Source organism: Sander lucioperca, chromosome 5, assembly GCF_008315115.2.
Source record: "Sander lucioperca isolate FBNREF2018 chromosome 5, SLUC_FBN_1.2, whole genome shotgun sequence".
NCBI lineage: Eukaryota > Metazoa > Chordata > Actinopteri > Perciformes > Percidae > Sander > Sander lucioperca.
The window spans coordinates 24,701,911-24,722,786 of NC_050177.1; the positions used below are offsets into that span (position 1 = coordinate 24,701,911).

At 37.9% G+C, this 20,876-nt stretch overlaps 2 protein-coding genes across 2 annotated transcripts; one reads left to right on the forward strand and one right to left on the reverse strand.

Moving 5' to 3' along the window:
* The first annotated feature begins 932 nt into the window (after positions 1 to 932).
* On the forward strand, positions 933 to 15,909 carry aifm4 (apoptosis inducing factor mitochondria associated 4). The gene is made up of 19 exons (XM_031297319.2): positions 933 to 1,096; positions 8,891 to 8,969; positions 9,085 to 9,194; positions 9,298 to 9,407; positions 10,171 to 10,215; positions 10,472 to 10,553; positions 10,767 to 10,879; positions 11,012 to 11,098; positions 11,204 to 11,295; positions 11,448 to 11,578; positions 11,811 to 11,926; positions 12,047 to 12,118; positions 12,667 to 12,730; positions 12,835 to 12,911; positions 13,199 to 13,316; positions 13,482 to 13,580; positions 13,686 to 13,761; positions 13,845 to 13,949; positions 14,637 to 15,909. The coding sequence occupies exons 2-19, from the start codon at positions 8,893 to 8,895 to the stop codon at positions 14,665 to 14,667; spliced, it is 1,605 nt and encodes a 534-aa protein (XP_031153179.1). The 5' UTR covers positions 933 to 1,096; positions 8,891 to 8,892; the 3' UTR covers positions 14,668 to 15,909.
* Positions 15,910 to 16,078: 169 nt separating this feature from the next.
* zgc:153372 (uncharacterized protein LOC767695 homolog) lies at positions 16,079 to 20,171 on the reverse strand. Its single transcript, XM_031297321.2, has 10 exons — positions 19,902 to 20,171; positions 18,891 to 19,024; positions 18,118 to 18,268; positions 17,905 to 18,041; positions 17,724 to 17,793; positions 17,546 to 17,627; positions 17,325 to 17,456; positions 17,100 to 17,242; positions 16,763 to 16,885; positions 16,079 to 16,513 (listed from the first exon to the last, which is right to left on the reverse strand). The coding sequence occupies exons 1-10, from the start codon at positions 19,935 to 19,937 to the stop codon at positions 16,436 to 16,438; spliced, it is 1,086 nt and encodes a 361-aa protein (XP_031153181.1). The 5' UTR covers positions 19,938 to 20,171; the 3' UTR covers positions 16,079 to 16,435.
* Between the last annotated feature and the right edge of the window lie 705 nt (positions 20,172 to 20,876).

The window sequence follows — 20,876 nt, forward strand, 5'->3', positions numbered from 1 at the left end:
GAGACTGAGTGACATATACCCTATACATGTAGGTGAATATACACATTTTTTAGGGCCAATGTTATTTGGGTGAGTGACTGACTGGGATACACATTCATCAAACTGCATTTTCGGTCTGCTTTTTAATTAGCCTATTTATTTATTTATTTTTTACCATAAAACAAATAGCAAATACAGCCTATCTTGCATCAAAAACAAATACATAACTATACAATTTAAAAAAGACATACACACACATATACTGTACATACATGTCAAGTACTATATGTAGCCTAATTGTAACACAAAAACAAATCACTTCTACATCAGTTCAAATAAATATTTCATCTTATAGCCTATCAGGAAAATCAAACAAAAAACAGATCATTTTAGATTATGATGTCATAGAATAATTCTAAAAGTTTTTATATTGTCAGGATCTCCCATTTATTTATTCTGAGCTTTTTGCTCTGTCTTTAGTAGGCTAATTATCTTTTCCTGTAAACTAATGTTGGAGAACAAAAATGAAGGAACTCAAAACCAGCTTTTTTGGAGTATCAAATAGGCTACAGGCCTATATAAACTTTGCTAAGCACATTGAACACAACAGTGTTCAATAATGTATTTTGATCATCTTGAAAACCCCAAATAATGTTAAGAGGGGATAAAGGTATAGCCTAATAGGATTGCTTGTTCAGCTAACCAATCTGCCACCTATATTGCCAAAAGGATGCAACAGCTGAACAATACCAAAATAAATGCATATTTCCTCCTCATCGGCACAACATCAATCTACAGATATTCCTCAGTTAGGCCTATTCCCCATAACTTATACTTATAATATCTTATAGACTATCCGTGAGGGTGAGTGTTTGAATCATGGTTTTAACAGTTTATCCATGGGTGTGGGTGGGTAGGTTGTGGGAGGAGCGCGCGGATAGCATGTGATTCCGGCTGGCTGTCACTGGCTGTCACGCGGGCAGTTCTCCTGCGCTCGCTCCTAACGACAATACGACCCACGTTTGTTTGTTGCTACGGAAAACACTGCCGAGGATCCAAGGCAGGCGCATCATTTCTGACTGCCGTGAGACTGGGTTGTTGTGGCGGAAGAGAACAGGTGAGCAGCACAGCTATACATGTATGGAGGTCTCTCATTTTAGTAATTAATGTAGCCTAGCTATACATGTACAGTATTACATGAAAAGAGAGGATTGTGCTAAAGGTGAATGGGAGTTTGTTGAAAAGCCGGTTTTTATTCTGTCAGCTTCTCAGCAATATCCACTTCATGCGTGGACAAAGAATAGCCTACAGTGCGAAATGTGTTAGCTTTTTATTTGCATGTTTGTTGTTTATCTTACATGATCATATTTGTCTGTATTGTATGTTTTGTCTTTTGTCCCTAAAGGTACGGTGGCCGACAGGGGCAAACGCCCTGCAACTTAAGAAAACACACGCAAATAGACAACCCAGTAAGCACACATACGTCGGCACGACGTATGCAATTGATCGCTTCGTCTGCAATTGATCGCGGGTCATAAAGAAGAATAATGAAGCATCGTTTATTGAGCGTCTGGAGGTCTTATTATGATCGCAATCTATACATCGCAGCGACGTATTAACTATGTCGGAACGATGTATTAAAAGTTCCTCAGTTGTTCGCGGGTCATTTGGAAGCATCGTTTAATGAGCGTCTGGACATCTTTACTACACACACTGTTGATGTGATGGACAGTGAATCTGAATTCTGCCCAGCAACTTTTAATGTGTTAGTGTGCTATTTTCTATAATAATCTGAACTTGTGTAAATTATCTTTGAGTAGCCATATGTCTTCACGTAGTAGACAATGGCAAAATAAATCATAAAGTGTCCCTTTGAATCATTTTTAATCATGTTAATGAGGAGTAGGCCTATGTAATAATTTATATTTATATTCACAAACAGTAGCCTATTTAATTTAATTTTCAAACCCTTTACCCTATTTATATTAGAATGAAACAGACAAATAATTAAGTTGTGTTCTATTGAAAGGATCTAGCTACATGCTAACGAGAGCTCGACTCGGCGGAAGCATAAATACTTCAGCGCGGAAGGATACATGAGTGAATCGACAGTGATCCAACTGTCAGTCTCCGTCAGTGTCGATCAAAGTCGGGAGGATGGCGCTTGGACATTTAGCAACGGAAGATTTAATCACGGGCTTACTTCGTTTTGGAATAAAGGTCACTGAAGAGGAGCGAAGTAAATTCAAAGGTAAATTATGTGCATTTTTAATCTGTGTTTGTGGTGTTAATATTCAAAGTTGGAAGTTAACTTTACCGTTAGCACTAGCCAAGTTCATACTCTGTCAACATTAGCTAGCTACACTCGACATTGATGATTGCCATTATTAACGTTTACAGGTTAGTTAGTTAAAACATTAGCAGTATTATGTCCCATATTGCCATTCTACATGTTACGACATGGTACTTAGCTAGCTAACGGTACTTAGCTACAGTTGACCATCGAGATAGCTAGCTAACATTAACGTTAGCTATAAAACTACTGCGTCAGAGGAGAAAAAAACGTTTTTGCCGCCGAAAAGTCTTTTCTTCTGACTTACGTTAACTCTAGCTATAAAACGTTAGCTGGACTGCGTCAGAGGAGAACAATAAAAAGCGTCTTTGCCGCCTAAAAGTCTTTTGTTCTTAAATATATGTTAATGGTAAAGCAAAGCCATTTGGGCGGAATGTGACTATCGGTAGCCAGGGAGGGTTTGAAATGATGATTTATTCTTTATTTTGTCGTCAAACTGTCTTAGAACATTTTCGTAAAACCATGTAATGTTAACGTTAATTAACCTACAAAGACTTAACGTCAAGTTACAACACCAGTCACGTTAACGTTAACTGACAGAACCGACCAACGGTTAACCAATGGTTAACCTCCCTTTCGAGTAGCTAGCTAAGCTTAACATTTAACGTTAGCTAGCTAGCTGCTGTTTTCAAAATAACCCGATTATCATTATTAATAAAAAAGTAAGATAGTCCTAACGTTACGTTATACTAATATAGTGTGTGTGTGTGTGTGTGTGTGTGTGTGTGTGTGTGTGTGTGAGAGAGAGAGAGAGAGAGACAGAGACACACTTTTCCAGCGTCTCTAATGAGGTACGCCTAAATACTTTTTTTTTTTTTTTTTTTAAGATTATTTTTTTGGGCATTTTAGGCCTTCAATAGACAGGACAGCTGAAGACATGAAAGGGAATGACATGCAGCAAAGGGCCGCACGTCGGAGTCAAACCCACGGCCGCTGCGTCGAGGAGTAAACCTCTATATATATGGGCGCCCGCTCTACCAACTGAGCTATCTGGGCACCCTACTTTGTGTTTTTATATGGATATTAGGTCCGGACCAAACGGAGAATGATAGAGAAACGTGATTGCATAATGTGCTTTTTAAATGTGGTAACGTTACATTATGCTGTTACCACAGTGGTGGTTAACATTGCTGTTTTTCTTTTCTGTATTGTACGTTAGATAATGAAGTTGACGGAGAAGCAGTGAACTATGGATTGACTGAGAGGATGGTTTCATACCTCTTTGAAGGATCGTTTAAGAAGCAAGCCAAATTCAACCGATTTGTACAGCAGTGGAAAGAAACCATGACACTAACCGTTGAGCCTGTCCCGGTACATTCAGAGAAGGCTACAGTGGAATCAAGGTACCGGTAACAGTAATGTTATGCGATTGTTATAACATTAGGCCCAAGTAGAACCATGGAAAATAACTCTATAATCTCATAGACATATAAATAATATAAAATGTAAAGGTTACTACTGAAGAAGTTTTTATCTGGATCTGAATTCACCTGGCTCCGGTAGTTTATGTAGTGTAACATTATGCATTAGGGTGTACACACTGTAATGCATAATCTTGCACAGTCTTTGTAGTCCGAATGCAGGGGTAGAATGTAACTAAGTACATTTACTCCAGTACTGTACTTCAGTCTAAATGTTGAGGTACTTGTACTTTACTTGAGTCTTTTCTTTTCATTCCACTTTCTACTTTTTACTCCACTACATTTATCTGTTACAGCTTTAGTTACTAGTTACTTTAGTTACTCCGCTACATTCATCTGTTACAGCTTTAGTTACTAGTTACTTTAGTTACTCCGCTACATTCATCTGTTACAGCTTTAGTTACTAGTTACTTTAGTTACTCCGCTACATTCATCTGTTACAGCTTTAGTTACTAGTTACTTTAGTTACTCCACTACATTCATCTGTTACAGCTTTAGTTACTAGTTACTTTAGTTACTCCACTACATTCATCTGTTACAGCTTTAGTTACTAGTTACTTTAGTTACTCCGCTACATTCATCTGTTACAGATTCATCTGTTACAGTTACTAGTTACTTTACACATTAAGATTACTGCTCACAGAACACATGTAGTTTATAAAATCTGATGTTTGATTCTAAAGTAAACTGAGATGATTAGTCCATTAAACACACAACTGGTTGGATCCTTTACACTTTCTAACATGTTTTAATGTTTAACTACATTATCCTGATAATACTTACAGACTTTTGTTTAAGTAACATTTACACTGCAGGACTTTTACTGTAACAGTATTGTTACAGTATGGTTAATTTGCCATACATTTTAAGACTATTGTTTTATTGTAAGAGTCCATGCAGGGTTTGTCTACATGTTTTTTTTCCTTATATTTGTGTTGGAGTTCATATTAAATTACTAAAGGCTCTCTTTGAAATTTAATTTTAAAATCCTATGATAATGTTGTGACATGTTTCCTGTTTCCTGTTTGTGCTGTGTTGCAGAATGAATATCTGCCGAAGATCTTAAGATGGCTTTAAGATCCTAGTACCCACAGTGCTTAGACTGACTCAAAGGAAATCTCCCCTTGCAGATCTGGCTTTGGAGGAAAGAGAGGCTGCCCTCACCGAAGATGTCCCTGGTAAGTGACTCACTGATCAGCCGTGGTCACCCCTAGTGTTGTGGAGCCATTTAAACTTAATTTCTTTTCTATTTGTCTTCAGACAAGATAAGGCCTAACCAACCAAAATACACTGTACATTCACCTAATACACTTTCTTTTATTTTTTTACTTATTTTTCAGGGATTGATTTCAGAGCTGCAATCCTGCTGTTGCCGATCCTGTTCAGGGAGAAAAATGACATTCTCATCATACTTGGAGAGGTGTGTAATTTGCGTATACTTATTTTTTGTTTACATTACTTCACGCAGAGACTGGAAGAATTATATGCATCCCTTGGATGTCTTATTTCATAATACAAAGTTTCTAGCTGTCAGTACTGGGCCTTGGTGTGGACATGGGGGAACGCAAAGCTAAATATGGAGAAAAAAAAATGCATGCACAGTAAGAAAGATCTCTGATTTCACAAAAAATGTTGTAGTCTTTTGATAGGCCATTAAATGATGGTTAAGGTTGTTACTTACCGGAGACGTTTTTGTGTGTGTGTATGTATATATATATATATATATATATATATATATATATATATATATATATGAACAGTTGTTTTTTATGAATGTTTGTGGTAGATTTCTACAATTTAACTGAGTGAATACTACTTTATGATCTCTTGCAGGATCAGCCTGGTTGTAGCGCTATCCTATTGCATGCAGAGGGAGTTTGAAAGACAACCGTTTATCTCGCCCCTCGGATTGAGCCCTGTCAATGGAGAGTTCCCAGACTCAACATCTTGATGTGGTCTGGCCAAGCCTCCAGGAAGAGCGCCAAGTCTAAAAGCCACCATGGGCTTAGTGGATAACGGTGGTACTGCACCCCATGGCCCAGAAAGACTTTTCACATAGACTTTGCAATGGTTAAAGAAACGTCTATATTTCAGCGGATAATTTGTTTCGGGGTATATCAACTTACCAGCCCGAACACTGAAAGGGTCCTTGGTTAAAACGTTACGTTTTTAACATTTTTAACATTCACTAGAAGCGAATCCAGAATTATTAAATTTTTTAAATATATATATTCCACTAAGTTAAACCAGTCTCTTATTCACTTGCTGTGCAGAAACCATTCTATACCATTTTACCTCTATAGAAAACTGAGAAGACTAGATAAAATAAATAGTATGATAATAATTCGAATCCAACGATTTTATTACAGCAGCAGTAATGAGGAACCCTGTCCTCCAGGCGCCGACGGAAGCGGAGGCCGAGAAGGCCATCAAAGAGTTTCTCCTAGATAATTCTTTATTTTAATGTTTAATGTTTTAATATTTGTTAATGTTTTTTATGTTTATTGATTAATTATATAGTTCAAAATAAATGTTTGTTCAGCAAAAAGTGAGAAGTTTACTGGTCTTGTTTATACCAGCGATCCTACAGAGTGATTTAAGATGTTTTCAAGTAATTAGGTTAATAATTGTTTGTCATCTTCTAGACTATGATTTCTACAGATTAGACTGGTATTATTGGACTGTAGCTATAGTTTATTATAAAGTAGTAGTAGTTATAGCAGTAAAATGTTAATTAGGCCCCCTATCTAAAATATTCTCGGTGTACTAAGGTAAGTAATTTGTAATTTATTTTATCAACATTTAAAGAGTAAAGGTATGTTAGGATAACATACGGTATGTAGCGCCTGACATCTGCAGACTGTATAAATGATATCTTGTGGATGTAGAGCCTGACATCTGTACTATTTATAACAGGAAGATGACCACATCTGTAAGATGTATAGCAGATGTTAGAACGATGTATATAAGCCTACATCTCTACAATGTATTGCATACGTTAGAACGACGTATATAAGCCTACATCTCCACGACGTATGGCATACGTTAGAACGATGTATATAAGCCTACATCTCTACGACGTATGGCATACGTTAGAACGATGTATATATGTATACGTCGCGGAGAGAGCGGCTATATGTCGCTGAAACGTAGCGCAGCGATGTCGCGGGGACGTCGTGCCAGTGAGCAAACTACCAAAATACTACATATCCCCGATGTATTTTGATTACATCGCCAATACGTCGCCGCGACGTATGTGTGCTTACTGGGAAAACACAAGCAAATTAAGAAAACAATTTCATTAATTTGACAACACATGTGCAGCATTCAGCAAACGCGCTGGAAATACCACAACACAACCAAATACATAAACGCACTGCAAATAAAAAATGATGCAAAAAGAAAAGCACGCAAACCCCGAAAAAAGAAGCGATGCAAAAAGAAAAACAACTTCATTAATTTGTCAACACATGCGCGGCATTCAGCAAACGCGCTGCAAATACACACAACACAACAAAATAGATAAACGCGCTGCAAATATGAAACAATGCAAAAAGAAAAGCACACAAACCCAGAAAACAAATGCAACAAAAAAACGCTGCATCCAGATTACACAACGGAAGTTCTCCAGACCTCTAGAGGGAGCAGCTAGTGGAACAGCTGGATTTTCGACCGTTATTAACCGATATTAAATTCATATTATTATTATTATTATTATTATTATTATTATTATTATTATTAATAACATAATATATTATTAATATACAGTCTATGCTACCGTCTCATGCCCTCCCGACCGGTGCCGTCCCCGAGTTTCGACTTTTCAAAATAAAAGCTCGCGTCTGGTCCGCTATGTGTTTGTACTTTGGTGTTTTGGATGTTTTTGAACTAAACAGTACGGTAATCATGCTAATGAATACAATAACTTTTTCAGCAAATGTCTTACTTAGAACACGTTGGAGTTAGCAAAGCAGTTTTGTGTTTATGTGCGAGCGGGATTTATTCAGTTTGATAAATCCCACGGTAATGTTGGTGGTTTACTAACAGGGAGGGACTAGAAATCCTGTCTGTTTTTTTGTATTTCAAAAGCGAATTGCTCCACAATATGAATACAGATTGATCACTTATTGTGTTGGTAACCGTTGTTGTATAATCACAATATTACACTTGAGGAGGCCTACACTTCAGTAATTTCGGACCTCGAAATTAAACCCTCTCATGTAATATGGCTTAAACAAACGTCAACGTTAAACACTGATGCAGTTTTAAATGTTTTATCACCACGAGTTTACAGACGTCTCTGCTGATTGAGTATCACCTGTGACCTGAACCGAGACACACCCACCAAACCAGAGAAAACAGATCTCAAACATAGATTTAATATTTACAGTCTCTCTCAAACATAGATTTAATATTTACAGTCTCTCTCTCTCTCTCTCTCTCTCTCTCTCTCTCTCTCTCTCTCTCTCTCTCTCTCTCTCTCTCTCTCTCTCTCTCTCTCTCTCTCTCTCTCCCCGTGGGGTTGAAAATCCAGCTGTTCCACTAGCTGCTCCCTCTAGAGGTCTGGAGAACTTCCGTTGTATAATCTGGATGCAGCGTTTTTTTTGTTGCATTTGTTTTCTGGGTTTGTGTGCTTTTCTTTTTGCATTGTTTCATATTTGCAGAGTGTTTATGTATTTGGTTGTGTTGTGGTATTTGCAGCGCGTTTGCTGAATGCTGCACATATGTTGTCAAATTAATGAAGTTGTTTTCTTAATTTGCTTGTGTTTTGTCTATTTGCGTGTGTTTTCTTAAGTTGCAGGGCGTCTGCCCCTGTCGGCCACCGTACTAAAGGAGTAGATCAACGACCACACCATATAGCCTAACATAAGCATTCAAGAAGAAAACACAGCAAACAGGCTTAACAACAGTTAAATAAATGTTGTAGGCGTCAGTTTATAGTATCTTACTAACACATAATGCTCATCCATGGAATTAATCTATGGTTATTTTGACCCTATGGTTAAAATAATGAGTAAGAAAACAAAGATTAATGACATCTGTATCATGTGTCTCATTTGCAGAGCCTGTTCGAGTTATAATTAGCCTGTCAGCCTAACAATAGCCATGTTTTTTTAATGTGGCTCATGTCTTGCAGTAATGCATCAGGGCCAAGATGAGTATCAGGAGCAGGTGACTGGGATGGTATGTCAGGAGGCTGATCTGAAAGATGGACAGTAGGTCAAAGACTTTTGGTATAGCTACTGCTATCAGTGAAGATGTTTTTTTCTGGAACTCTTAAAGCTTTTTTTCTTCACAATTTCTCTTTTCCCCCCTTTTGTGTTTACAAAGGATGAAGGAAGTGACCGTGGGGGACCAGAAGGTGTTGCTTGTCCGTACTCAGGGTCAGTACAGTGCTGTTGGAAGCCAGTGCTCTCATTACAATGCTCCTCTTATCAAAGGTAAACCTTCGATCTCTATATACCCATATCTAAAATAATAGCTTTATTAAATGTGTTGCATTGAATCTCAGAAGTGTTAATTGCATGTTCTCTAATAATCCAGGAGCACTTGTTGGTGACAGGGTGAGATGTCCCTTTCATGGTGCATGCTTTAATGTCAGAACTGGAGATATCGAAGAGTATCCAGGTCTGGACTCTCTGCCTAGTTATAAGGTAAAACATGTCGGTAGAGAGCAATTTACTGCTCTTTTTAATATTAATGAAATCAAGAAGAGAGTTTCTCTCCAGTTTAAAATTTAGTCACATTTGAGATGGTCTACTTGCACATTATTTCACTGTAATTGGTACAAAAACACTTTGTCCAAACTATGGATTTGAACTTGAAAGCTGTCATTTTAAACAAAAACATGCAGTCATGTGTGGTCGGGTTGGCTCAGTGGGTCGAGCAGGTGCACATATATTTAGAGGTTTATGCCTCGACGCAGAGGTCCAGGGTTCGACTCCGACCTGTGATGATTTCCTTCATGTCTTCCCCCTACTCTCCCCTTTCTCACCTGTCCTGTCCATTAAAGGCAGAAAAGCCCAAAAAAATAATCTTAAAAAAAAAAAACATGCAGTCATTTAATAGATGAGAGATTCTCGATGGAAGGTAGCTCAAAACCATTTACCTTTTTATTTTCTTTAAACGGAGGAATATTTTTTCAGCTGTTAACTTACCACACATTTATGCCTTCTGCCATAATGTATGCAATTTTAAACGTTACCAGATGTTACTATTGTTCAGAGTACCTCCTGCCTCTTTCAAAACAATTCCTTTTTTTGGTAATGGGTGCCAACATTTCATTTGCTAAAGATCATTGTCCAGAAACACTGATTTTGGCCTTGTAGACAAATGACCCCCACTGTGTTTTGATCTGTATAATTTTAACTATTACTTCTTTCTCATTTCTTTCATTTTAAAAAAAATATTTTACAGGTAAACGTTGAGGATGGCAAGGTGTATGTTTCCATCAACAAAAATGTAAGTGATGGCAAGTTAAATAACATTTTGAACATGGGAATCTTTATTTAAATCATTTACAATTATTTTGGAATATATGTGTGTGCTGGGGACTTTGTTTTTCTTGGTTTTCTTGCCTGTGCTGAAATGTACATGTACACTTATTTTTTGTAATTCTTTTTAACATGTTCAATAGATAAGTAGTCACAATGTTTCCTTTAATTTTGTGTTAAAATACACTATTTTAAACTGTCCCTTGTTGGTTTGTGTCTCTCAGTCTCTGAAGTTGAAGAAGCGGGTGAAGGAGATGTGCAGCATGGTGCCAGACATTAAACACACTATCCTGCTGATTGGAGGAGGTAAGGAACTAGATTTAATACATACAAGGGATACATAAAAAAAAAAGAATAATAAGTATGTATTTGGGGGGGGTTTCACAAATCCCTCCTAGTAGGATTAAAAAAAGAGACCAGTGCTCAAGTAAATTTGGTGGTCTAGTGTGCCTGCTATAAGCTCCATCACTGAATGTACCCTTTTACATTACACACTGAATATAAATGTTGTGATTTCAGGCCCTGCCTCCCTGGTTTGTGCTGAAACACTGCGGCAGAACTGCTACCAAGGTCGAATCATTATGGTAACCAGAGACAACCTGCCTCCATTTGACAAGCCCAAACTGAGTAAGGTGAGAACTCAATCAGAGAGGAGAGGTAACCGGTTTTCATTCTTCCTCGTTTGTCTTTTTGAGTAAGTAGATCCTTCTGTAAGTGTTTGTGTTTGGATGTAAGTTTTTAGCAAATGGCATTGCCTCTTTCAGGCTATGAATCTGGACAGCAGCAGCCTCCTCCTCCGACCAAGTGACTTCTATCAACAGTATGGGATTGAGGTGTGGACACAGAAGGAGGTAAGAAGCAAGAAGGACAATTTATTTGTGATGTGTTCTCACTGCCTTGAGGAAAAACTGATCCTCTCTTTGGTCATGTTAAGTGTTAAGTGTTTTGTGTTGCAGGTGATGTCGGTGAACCCAGCTGATAAGGTGGTGAAGTTGGGTGACGGCACTTTGCAGCATTACGACCAGCTTCTGATCTCAACTGGTTGTAGGTTAGAATCCTGTTTCTCAAGTCTTCTACAAACAGCAGCACATTTTTAGGTTGTTTTGTCACACTTGGGTTAGCCTGCTGAACACATAGAAAACAATGGAAACATTGCTCTGACAACAGCAAAATGCAGTGAAGTCTTTGTTTGGTTCACAGAGCACGGTCACTTGACTGTCCTGGTTGGGACCTGAAGGGAGTAAAGTTGCTGCAGAGATATGAAGACGCCAAAGAGATTCACAACTCCTGTCTGGGCCAGAAAGCTGTTGTGATCGGAGCCTCCTTCATAGGTTACCAGATTCAGTTTCTCTCAACATAGCAGGATGTGCATCTTTGCTTTTGTGTTTAATTATTATGTTGACATGATGCTTCATTTTGAGGGTGACATTATCTTGTTCATAGCCACTTCTCTCAGTATTAAATCTGCTATGTAAATATTTGTGCAAGATAAAGCTACTTTACAACACATGTAGTCACACCAATATTGCAGACTGCAGCTGAAGTGTTTTTCATACACAATAGGTATGGAGGTGGCATCCTACTTATCAGGCAAAGCTGCCAGTGTGGCCGTGGTTGGCACATCCAGATACCCGTATGAGCGATCTCTGGGGCCAGAGATCGGCAAAATGTGTGTGCAAGTAAGAAACAATAATGATGGTAGTCTGTCTCTGTCATCGCTAAATGTGATTTTTTTTTAGATTTTTTTTTTTATTATCTTTTATTAAATCGAACACACTTTAAAAGCTTCTTCTTTTAAGATGTTGGAGGAAGAAAATGTAAAGTTCTACATGAACGATGGAGTCACTGAGATCCAAGGGGAGAATGGCAAGGTAACTCTACTTTTACTCTATTAGCATATACCTTGTTTTAATATCATGGTAGGATGAACAATACCAGGACCCTGACACTTAGAGCAGCTACTGTAAATGGAATTATTTACAAAAATATTTTATTTATTTAAGGGAATAATTGGCAGATGAATCAACAAAGAACCGTTAATCATGTTTTTTTAATGGACCTGAAAATGGTTTCCGCAGCTGTATCCAGCCTTATTTTTCTTTCTACTGAAAACATGAGACTTTACTCCTCTTTGGTATCATTTCTGCTGCTATGGCGTCCTTGACAGCCACAGAAACAGAAGCTCATCAACAATGTCTCTCAGGCCTGAGCAGCCTGAAAACGTGTTTAAATAATGTTACCTGACACTTAGAGCAGCTACTATAAATGGAATCCAGCCATCATTAATTTTGATTGCTTACACCTGTGTTTTTCCTACTTTGACATGTTAACATGTCAGTGAGAAAAGCTTGTTGTAACTGAAACAATAGAGTAGTGTATATTTTATTGTAGATCTCTAAATTAGTCTTTTTTCCCCCAGGTGAAGTGGGTGGTGCTGAAGACTGGTATAGTCCTGGAAGCAGATGTGGTAATTGCTGGAATTGGTAATTTTAATATTCTACTTCAAAGTGTTGGAATATAATATTTTGTTATTAAAATCAAGTTTGCAGTTCTGCAAAAATCAAACACACAGATTTCTGTTTTTCAGGTGTAATCCCCAATTCAGACTTCTTGGCAGGAAGCAAGTTGGAAGTGGATTCAAGGAAAGCTGTGATTGTTGACAAGGTAACTAACACGCTAGATAACATATCCAAACTAATGAATCATAAACGTGGCTTTACAGCTTAAGATTTATGACTAGCCTGATACGGTTACTGTTACGGTTCATTTTAATTGTTTGTTTTTGTCCAAACATTAATATTGTATATTACCTTAATACCTAACCTTAATACCTCCGCTAATTGTGTCCAGGGGACTGAAATGAATAGCTGTGTAAATATCCTGTATATACAGTACATGTCTTTGTGAGCCTAATGTTAAGGCTCCTGCTGTAAACTCCTTTATGTTAACAGTTCATGAGGACCAATATACCAGATATTTTTAGTGCTGGAGATGTTACCTCTTTCCCTCTGACCATTCGTGGAGACCAAAGGGTCAACGTGGGTCACTGGCAAATGTCACAAGCTCAAGGTAAGAGACTGACGGATTCAAAGGACCACAGCTTCATATTGTGTTGCATGTAGCCGTTAAGGCTGAGTTATAGTTTAGGTATTTCTGCATCACGCATCTTTTCAATCCAAAATAATTTGAAAGCTGGATTTATCCTTATCATGCATGTATTTTTTTTACCCTCAGGAAGAGTAGCTGCCCTGAACATGCTGAAGACACCCACCAGATGTGAGTCTGTTCCTTTCTTCTGGACTGTTTTACTTGGAAAGAGCATCCGATACACAGGTAGAGTATTTATTGAGGCAAATGTCACTCTTGCATAAGAATATTTTAACCCACATAAACCCACTATACCAAGTCTCATTTCCCCCTTTCATTTCCTCATTGTAGGCTATGGAGAAGGATTCACAGAAATAATTTTCAAAGGCAACGTGGAAGAAAGGAAGTTCCTGGCGTTTTACATAAAGTGAGCAGCTGGGGAATAACTCCTGATACAGCTGGATATGATTGTATGCTTTGTGCTGAATTCTTTCATTTCTCCTTTAACAGAGATGAGGTGGTGGTAGCTGCGGCCAGCCTGATGTTTGACCCTGCTGTGGCTCGTCTTGCAGAGCTGATGGCTACTGGCCAGATCTTAACAAAGGCACAGGCTCAGTGAGTGGCATCCTGCTTTTACAAAAACTAGAGGGCTGCCGTGTTTATATACTGTATGCACATTAAATACGGTACATTAAATTATAATGAATTCTGCAGCTGCGTTATGTCATTAGGGAGTAAATGTCGTTCTTATTGTTGATTTTGGCCACTTGTGGGCAGCGGAAACAAGCTTTGACCACATCAACCTTTTAAGTTAATATCCCTAACCTGTAAGCAAAGATGTTGTATATTTACACTGTGTCGTGTTTGTGTCCATCTGGTGAATTAAAATCCAATATTCACTTTCCTTTTAGCTCTGTTTTGCCTTTACCTAAATGCTGCAGCTGCACTATGTTCACCAGCTCGTCACTAACTGTCTGTCTGCCATTTTGTGTGTGACCGGTAGCGTACAGTGCATTTTTAGAACTTTTCACTGGGAAGAGCTAGTTTAACATTTTTTATTGAACAATATAGATTACAGCAGCTAACTATAATGCTGTAACTCAGTTGGTATAGACATGACAGAGACTTGTGAGATGTTTACACTTGGACTACATTAAAGTCATGTAAACACTACACGGGTATAATTCATTGGGCTACTTTATGTTCTATATGTAAACATCATATCCCAAGTCACAGGGTGACTCATAACCTGGATACTACTCTTTTCTGAATATTTGTTTTCTTACTTCCTCATCTGTTCAGGGCTGATGACCTGAGCTGGCTGCAGATGTAACCAGAGGTGTGCTGTATCCAGGAGTTAACACTTCTCAGCGACGAAGGACTTCGTCTTTCTCCTTATTGTTCTTCTCTCCATCAAGTAGTACCAAATTTAATTGCTCCATTTACTGCCTCAGGGTGTCTGAAAGCCAATCAGACCTCTTCTCTTATGCAGAGCACTGTTACCATAGCAGCATGCAAAGCTTTATGCACTTAGTGCAATGGGAATAATCTGAGCTCTGTGTAAGGAGCACAACAGTCTGGATGACACAGCAGTTTTACTTGTATTCATTCCAAGTTTTAACTACAGCTGTACTAAAAGTGGGTCGTCCTGATCTCAATAGTCAGTCTCTGGTTAATATTAGCTACACAACATAAATATATCCAAACATTTTTGTGAACTTGAAATTCCAAGATTCCATAAATATTAATTTAATAGTATTTTGTAGTAGTCATCGTAAAATAATAATAGTCATTTTATCCACTTAAAACATTCAGAAAATACACATCACTCCACTTGTCTTAGTTGAAATATATTTCTGAGTAACTTAATGAGTAAAAAAAATCTAAAATACAAAGGTCAGTTTAAATGCTGCACTCACCAAATATGGTGATGTTTGTAAACAATTTAATTTGGTTTTTTTTTTAACTTTTATTGTCAATACCAGTTTAATTTTTAATTCAATGCTTAAATCGATCATACATGTTTACAGCAGACATTTAACTTGTTTAGTCTTTATCATACAACTTGGAATTTAAATCCACATGAAGAGAATACGAAAGCACTTTGTGTAATCTGACCTTTTACTTACTTAAGCGCTTTTATTATTTATTATTATTATTATTTTTTAATTATATGCTTTGTGGTCCCTAGCTAAAGCTCAGGTATTGAACGGATCTGTTCGGGAGTTTCAACACCACTGATTGTCCACATCATACTCACTGTTGTCAGCCTGAGGATGTGTTTTCTGTCAGGATACTTTTCCTGAAATGGTTTGTTACATTGACTACAATTAATCATTGCTCATCTGTAGCTAACCTTTGCTACTTTATTTGTTTTAGAGTTTCACAGTCTGACAGGTGCTTTTGCAATGGTGTAATCTTCAGGTGCAGTTATGTTTTTGGATTTTTATTTCTGCTTTTGTTATTCATTGCTGGTTTGAGTCTGTGTCCCCGTTTCTGCCAAACTGGCCTTTTTGTGCTCTTGTGAGTTTATACATTTTATAAACCACCCATTACCTGCAAGCAGGGCAGTCCACTCTCAGTAGTCTCCTAAATTTCTTGTATGTGTAAAAAAACGTACTTGGCAATAAAGCTTTTTCTGATTCTGATTCTTTGCATACTTGCATCAATCTGCAAATACTTATAATTATACACTTCAGTACAAGTTCCTCTCTCATGTTGCACACTGGCAGCAGAATACAGTCAAGCATTAACACTGGCAAGATGCTTTTATTGTCACTTTTACACAGAACATTTGTCTTGTCCATTTACTTGGACGTTACTGAAGTAGGTTGAAACATAGAAAGTTACAACAATTACATAAAATGTTATTTTACTATCTGGACACTTATTATCATATTATTGTGACAGCATTATCTTGTCAACAACTGAACCATGATGTTAACTATATCACAAGAGGTAGATGACGACTAGCACATAAAATGATTAGCCTAGTCTTCAATGTTTTGGACTTCAAATAAACTCTTAAAAACGTGTTACAATCTTACTGCAGCGGTTCTACTTAGTCTTCAGGAAGGATTCCTCAGGATTCAGCTTAATCTTTAGTTGCTTGTTTTGGAGCATTGTCTCACTGAGGATCCCAGTTTGTCAGCCAGCAGAAAAGGGTTGAGGTGGCAGTACTGAGGAACAAATGAAGAACGTTCACGGTCACTTTCAGATGAGACTGAAACAAATCTTTGGTTACTATCAAAGGTTTCATTGTGCAGTTGCTACAAAGAGTTATTCTTTCTGTAAAAACTTAAGGCAACCTGTGTTTCATTTGATTTTTGAATGCAAAACGTGGGTCAACTTTACTTTCTCTCTGAAGGCAGTCAGCAGTTAACCCTTAAAAAGCATTTCAGCCACAGTAAACCCAGAAAATGAGCTACCTGTGGTGTTGACTCTGAGCTGGACCATTTTTTATCCGATATCTGGATTTTGAAATCCGGAAAGAAACGGGATCTCTGGAGGATTGCTGCCATCTCTCCATTTACCTCCACTGCCACATCTTTCTGCATAACACAAAAGAAGACATTGACCTAATCTTTCCAACAACATATGCAGGATATTTTTTTCTTTGAAATTATAAAAGTATAACACATATAGACTAACGTTTTCTATTATTGGAACAATAAGCCACAGGTTAGTAGAATCCCTTGTGTAAACATTGATAAAGTAATTCAGTATTTGTCTGATTGGTCTTCTCTGGTGGGACTTTAGTTATACCTTGAAGCAGTGGGAGGAATCAAAGTCCAGCTGATCTAGGAAATCTGCCACAGTTCCTTTATATGTCACTGTTGCCTCAGACACGACTTGACTTTGGGGCAGTTTAAAGAGCCGATAAGTGCCCGAAGCATAGCTGACGTCACCTGCAAAATGAAGATCTGGCTCAATTGTAGAGTGAATATTATCTTTGCAGGTCATCAAAAGTCAATGTTGCCTTTTTGTTACCTGCTTTTGCTTTGAGCTCACTGTTGTAGATTTCAATCTGGCTGGCTGAAACAAGGTATGGAGTGCTGAAACCTACGCTGTGTGCCAATGAAATGAGATCCTGCCAAAACAGAGAACCACCCATTCCTTCACCTAGGCCAGAAATCAAAAGGTCACAGTCAGAGCGATGCAGGGATTCTTCTCTTATACATCCAATTTTAGATAACGCAATGTTATTTTACCCCACAGGACTGTATCTTCCTTCATGTGATCAGGAACGACTTTGCTGGCATACATGTCACTGAAATACAGTTCACCTCCCTCCTGTGTAGCATGAGTGATGAGACCCATTAACAGTGTGTTCCTCTACATGTTTCGTTTTACACATTAATGTGGTTGGTAGAAATTCTTCAGACTAACCTTTAGGACATTGTAAGCTTGCTGTAGAACTGCCCTTTTATCAGGACACAAACAGATTACACAGTTGGATCTGGATATATGAGGGAAAACAGTTTTGTTTATCAACTAATCAAAGCCGTCTTATTATAACAGACGATAGTGTCCACTGACAGATCATGTAGAATTCATGCTTTCAACCTACAGCACAACATCCACTGAGTCACTCTGTATGCCAGCTTCACTGAGCTTCTCCATGTACCCCTGGACAAATGAGACGTTGGGCTTCCCATAGCCAAACTTCTTTTGATGATACTCGATGTACTGACGAGACGCTGTGATCTAAAGAAATGCTAGTTAAATCAGTGGAAAGCACAGAAATCAAGCATCAAACATGTGAACATGCATGTGTAATCACTAGTTCCTCCGTCATATCGATCCCTGTGACATGTCCGCTCTGTCCAACGAGTTTACTGAAGGCATAACAGTCTCTGCCAGAACCGCTGCCGAGGTCTAGGACTCTGCAGCCCTCAAGCTTCGCTGGAAAGGGAAGGCCACAGCCGAAGAATCTGGAGAAAAGTATTATTAATGACAACAGTCCATAGCATAGCAAGCATACAGATGTTATAAAGATAGTCCTGTGCTTTAAAGGATGACAACAAACTAAGAAAGACCAGAAAGGAAGCTAGTCACTCTGCTGGATGTCATTTTCAATCACTAAATTTAAGCTAATCTGTTAAATATTTGAGAAATGTCTTAAATTTAGCACCCTGTACAATACAGGATGATGTTTACAGAGGCTTTTTTAAGCAATATGCTTTCCAATGTGTTTACAGATAGGTTCAATAAGTCATTTGTCAGTGAAGCTGTGGCATGCTCATGAATGGATTTTTGCCTGACCTGTCGATAGCTGCAGTGTATGAGTTTGATGTGTAAGTGCCCTGTCTGTGTTTCTCGTGCTCTTGTTGTGGCTGAGTAATCAAGAAGCACTGCCACAAAGCAGTCCATTCCTGCCGTTCCCACAAGTAAGACACAAGTTACTTAGCACCTCTCGTACCAATGAGACCACCTGATGGTGTGTGTGAGAAAGTTGTGTGTGGGAATTATGCAAAAAAGGTTATTTTATTTTTTGTTATTTCTGCAAAATGCATATATGCAAAAGTAAAGGTGAGACAATATTGCACACCGTACCTTTTGGTTACCTCCGGGTGAACCTGGCTCAGTGCATCTGTGACACTTGTTGGCACTGGGCGGCAAGACAAACTGCAGGAGGCAGCACTTGTTTGCAAATCCCCAGAGGACTCCAGTCGACTGCCATAGTAGTTCTGCACACATAATAGTTTACATGTAGGATAAGATAAAACCTTCATTGGTCCCCAGAGGAGATATTTAGGTGTTGCAGCAGCACAAAGACTTTAAATATGTCAGGATAGAGAAGTAAAAAAAAGAATAAGAATAAATAAAATAAAGAGATATATACAACTAGTATACAAGTAGAAGTAAATAAAATAAATAAACTATACAAGAGCAATTAAAGACAAAGTTATGAGGTAAGTTATATGGTCAACAACCGTCTTTACACATGCTTTGACATTGCTTTACAGGTCTAACTAATGGAAACTTGTGTTACAAAAACCACATCCTCCATTACATATAAATACCTTTAAGATTATAATGATTTGACAGAGATAACATAATCAAATACCATAAAGACCATAAATAATAAACACATGAGAAATGGTATTTTCAACTTCAGTGGGGTATCATACATGACTGAGCGACTATTATGCAATGTCAGAAGTGCTTCTGAAGAAAAACTGAACTCTGAACTGAAGATAAACTGAACGGAATTACATTCCATTCTGTGAAAATTCTGAACAAAGCCTCTCTCGTCTGTTTTATTGAATATGATAAATTGTAACATTGTTTTCCTTCTTGAATATGTATCTGTGTGAACCAACCTTGAACCAATCCTCCTGTCCTCTGGAGTATCTATATTGTTAGAAAATGTATATCCTTGTGTGTTATTAAACCTTTAGAACATTATGTGTGAACTGAACTGCTTCGTGTCACTTTGTTCTCCGAGCTCGCCACTGCTTTCAGAACTCAGAGAGGTCAAGCCAGTAGATGACATGATAGGCTACTAACGACAAAACAATCGTGATCGGGTTGTTTCCTAACAGAGTCCGAAATAAACCTTACCTTCACATTTTCCCGCACGTCGTCACAAGTCGCCATCGCGTACAAAAGTACAAAAAGTGGCTCCAGACTATGTAAACAGCTATGCAGTGCTACAGTAGAAATGTCAGTTGTGGGTCAGACCTGCCCGCTTTCACAGAGCCGTTTAATGACAATAATATACATCCATGCTCTGTCTATATGTATTATCAGAACTCTTTTATGATCAGTGCACTCTACTCTTCCGGACAATTTTATTTTTCACAATAAAAGCGTCCAGCATGGAAACTTCGATAAAGAAAACACCTAAATAGGCTACAACCTACAATAAAAGTAATTTAGGAAACAAAAGCAAAGTATTTATTCTATGTATTATTTTGATCATTGTAAAAAAAAAAAATAATCTCCAGCTTATCTCTTGTTTCTAGAGAATTTAGCACTTTGCTTATATGATGAATATTATGTATTCGCATGATTCTTGCAATTTTTGGTCAGTATCTTCATGGTTGAATGGACTTATTAAGTCGCTTTTGGATTAAAGCGTCAGCTAAATAAATGTAAAGTAATGTAAAAAGCTAAAACTACATAATCACATTAGTTATTACTTTTCAAATACATTTGACACTGCACAGTTTTTGTAACGCTTCTGGTCTGTACACTAAAATGTAAGCCAACGCAACACAGCTGCAGCCTTAATTTTGTCTTCAGGGGATGTTTTCAGTAGCCTATACAGACAGCTGGGATTTAGATTTTTCTATACTGGTTGGCAAAAGCTCAAAATCAAATTGTGTCGAAATAACCCATGGATCTACAGAGGTTGCTATATTAAGTTATTGCAGCAGAGTAAAAAAGACGTTCACCCAATGTCTGAGATATTTGCAGTTTAAAGGTGTTGCAGTTGGATGACACATTTCAAATTCGAAGGGTTGATCTGAGGATGTGACTTAACATGAACTACTACAAGCTTGGAATCTGTTTCACAAACAATTAAAAGGTTTT

What these genes read in the sequence shown, in the direction of transcription:
- aifm4 (XM_031297319.2), top strand. Translation starts at nt 8,893, where the DNA reads ATGCATCAGGGCCAAGATGAGTATCAGGAGCAGGTGACTGGGATGGTA. An exon ending in CAATGCTCCTCTTATCAAAG is followed by an intron (nt 9,195 to 9,297) that starts GTAAACCTTCGA and finishes CTAATAATCCAG; the next exon opens with GAGCACTTGTTGGTGACAGG. An exon ending in TGTGGTAATTGCTGGAATTG is followed by an intron (nt 12,731 to 12,834) that starts GTAATTTTAATA and finishes TCTGTTTTTCAG; the next exon opens with GTGTAATCCCCAATTCAGAC.
- zgc:153372 (XM_031297321.2), bottom strand. Translation starts at nt 19,937, where the DNA reads ATGGCGACTTGTGACGACGTGCGGGAAAATGTGAAG. An exon ending in CACCCGGAGGTAACCAAAAG is followed by an intron (nt 18,269 to 18,890) that starts GTACGGTGTGCA and finishes ACTTTTCTCCAG; the next exon opens with ATTCTTCGGCTGTGGCCTTC. An exon ending in GGAAGATACAGTCCTGTGGG is followed by an intron (nt 17,457 to 17,545) that starts GTAAAATAACAT and finishes TTTCTGGCCTAG; the next exon opens with GTGAAGGAATGGGTGGTTCT.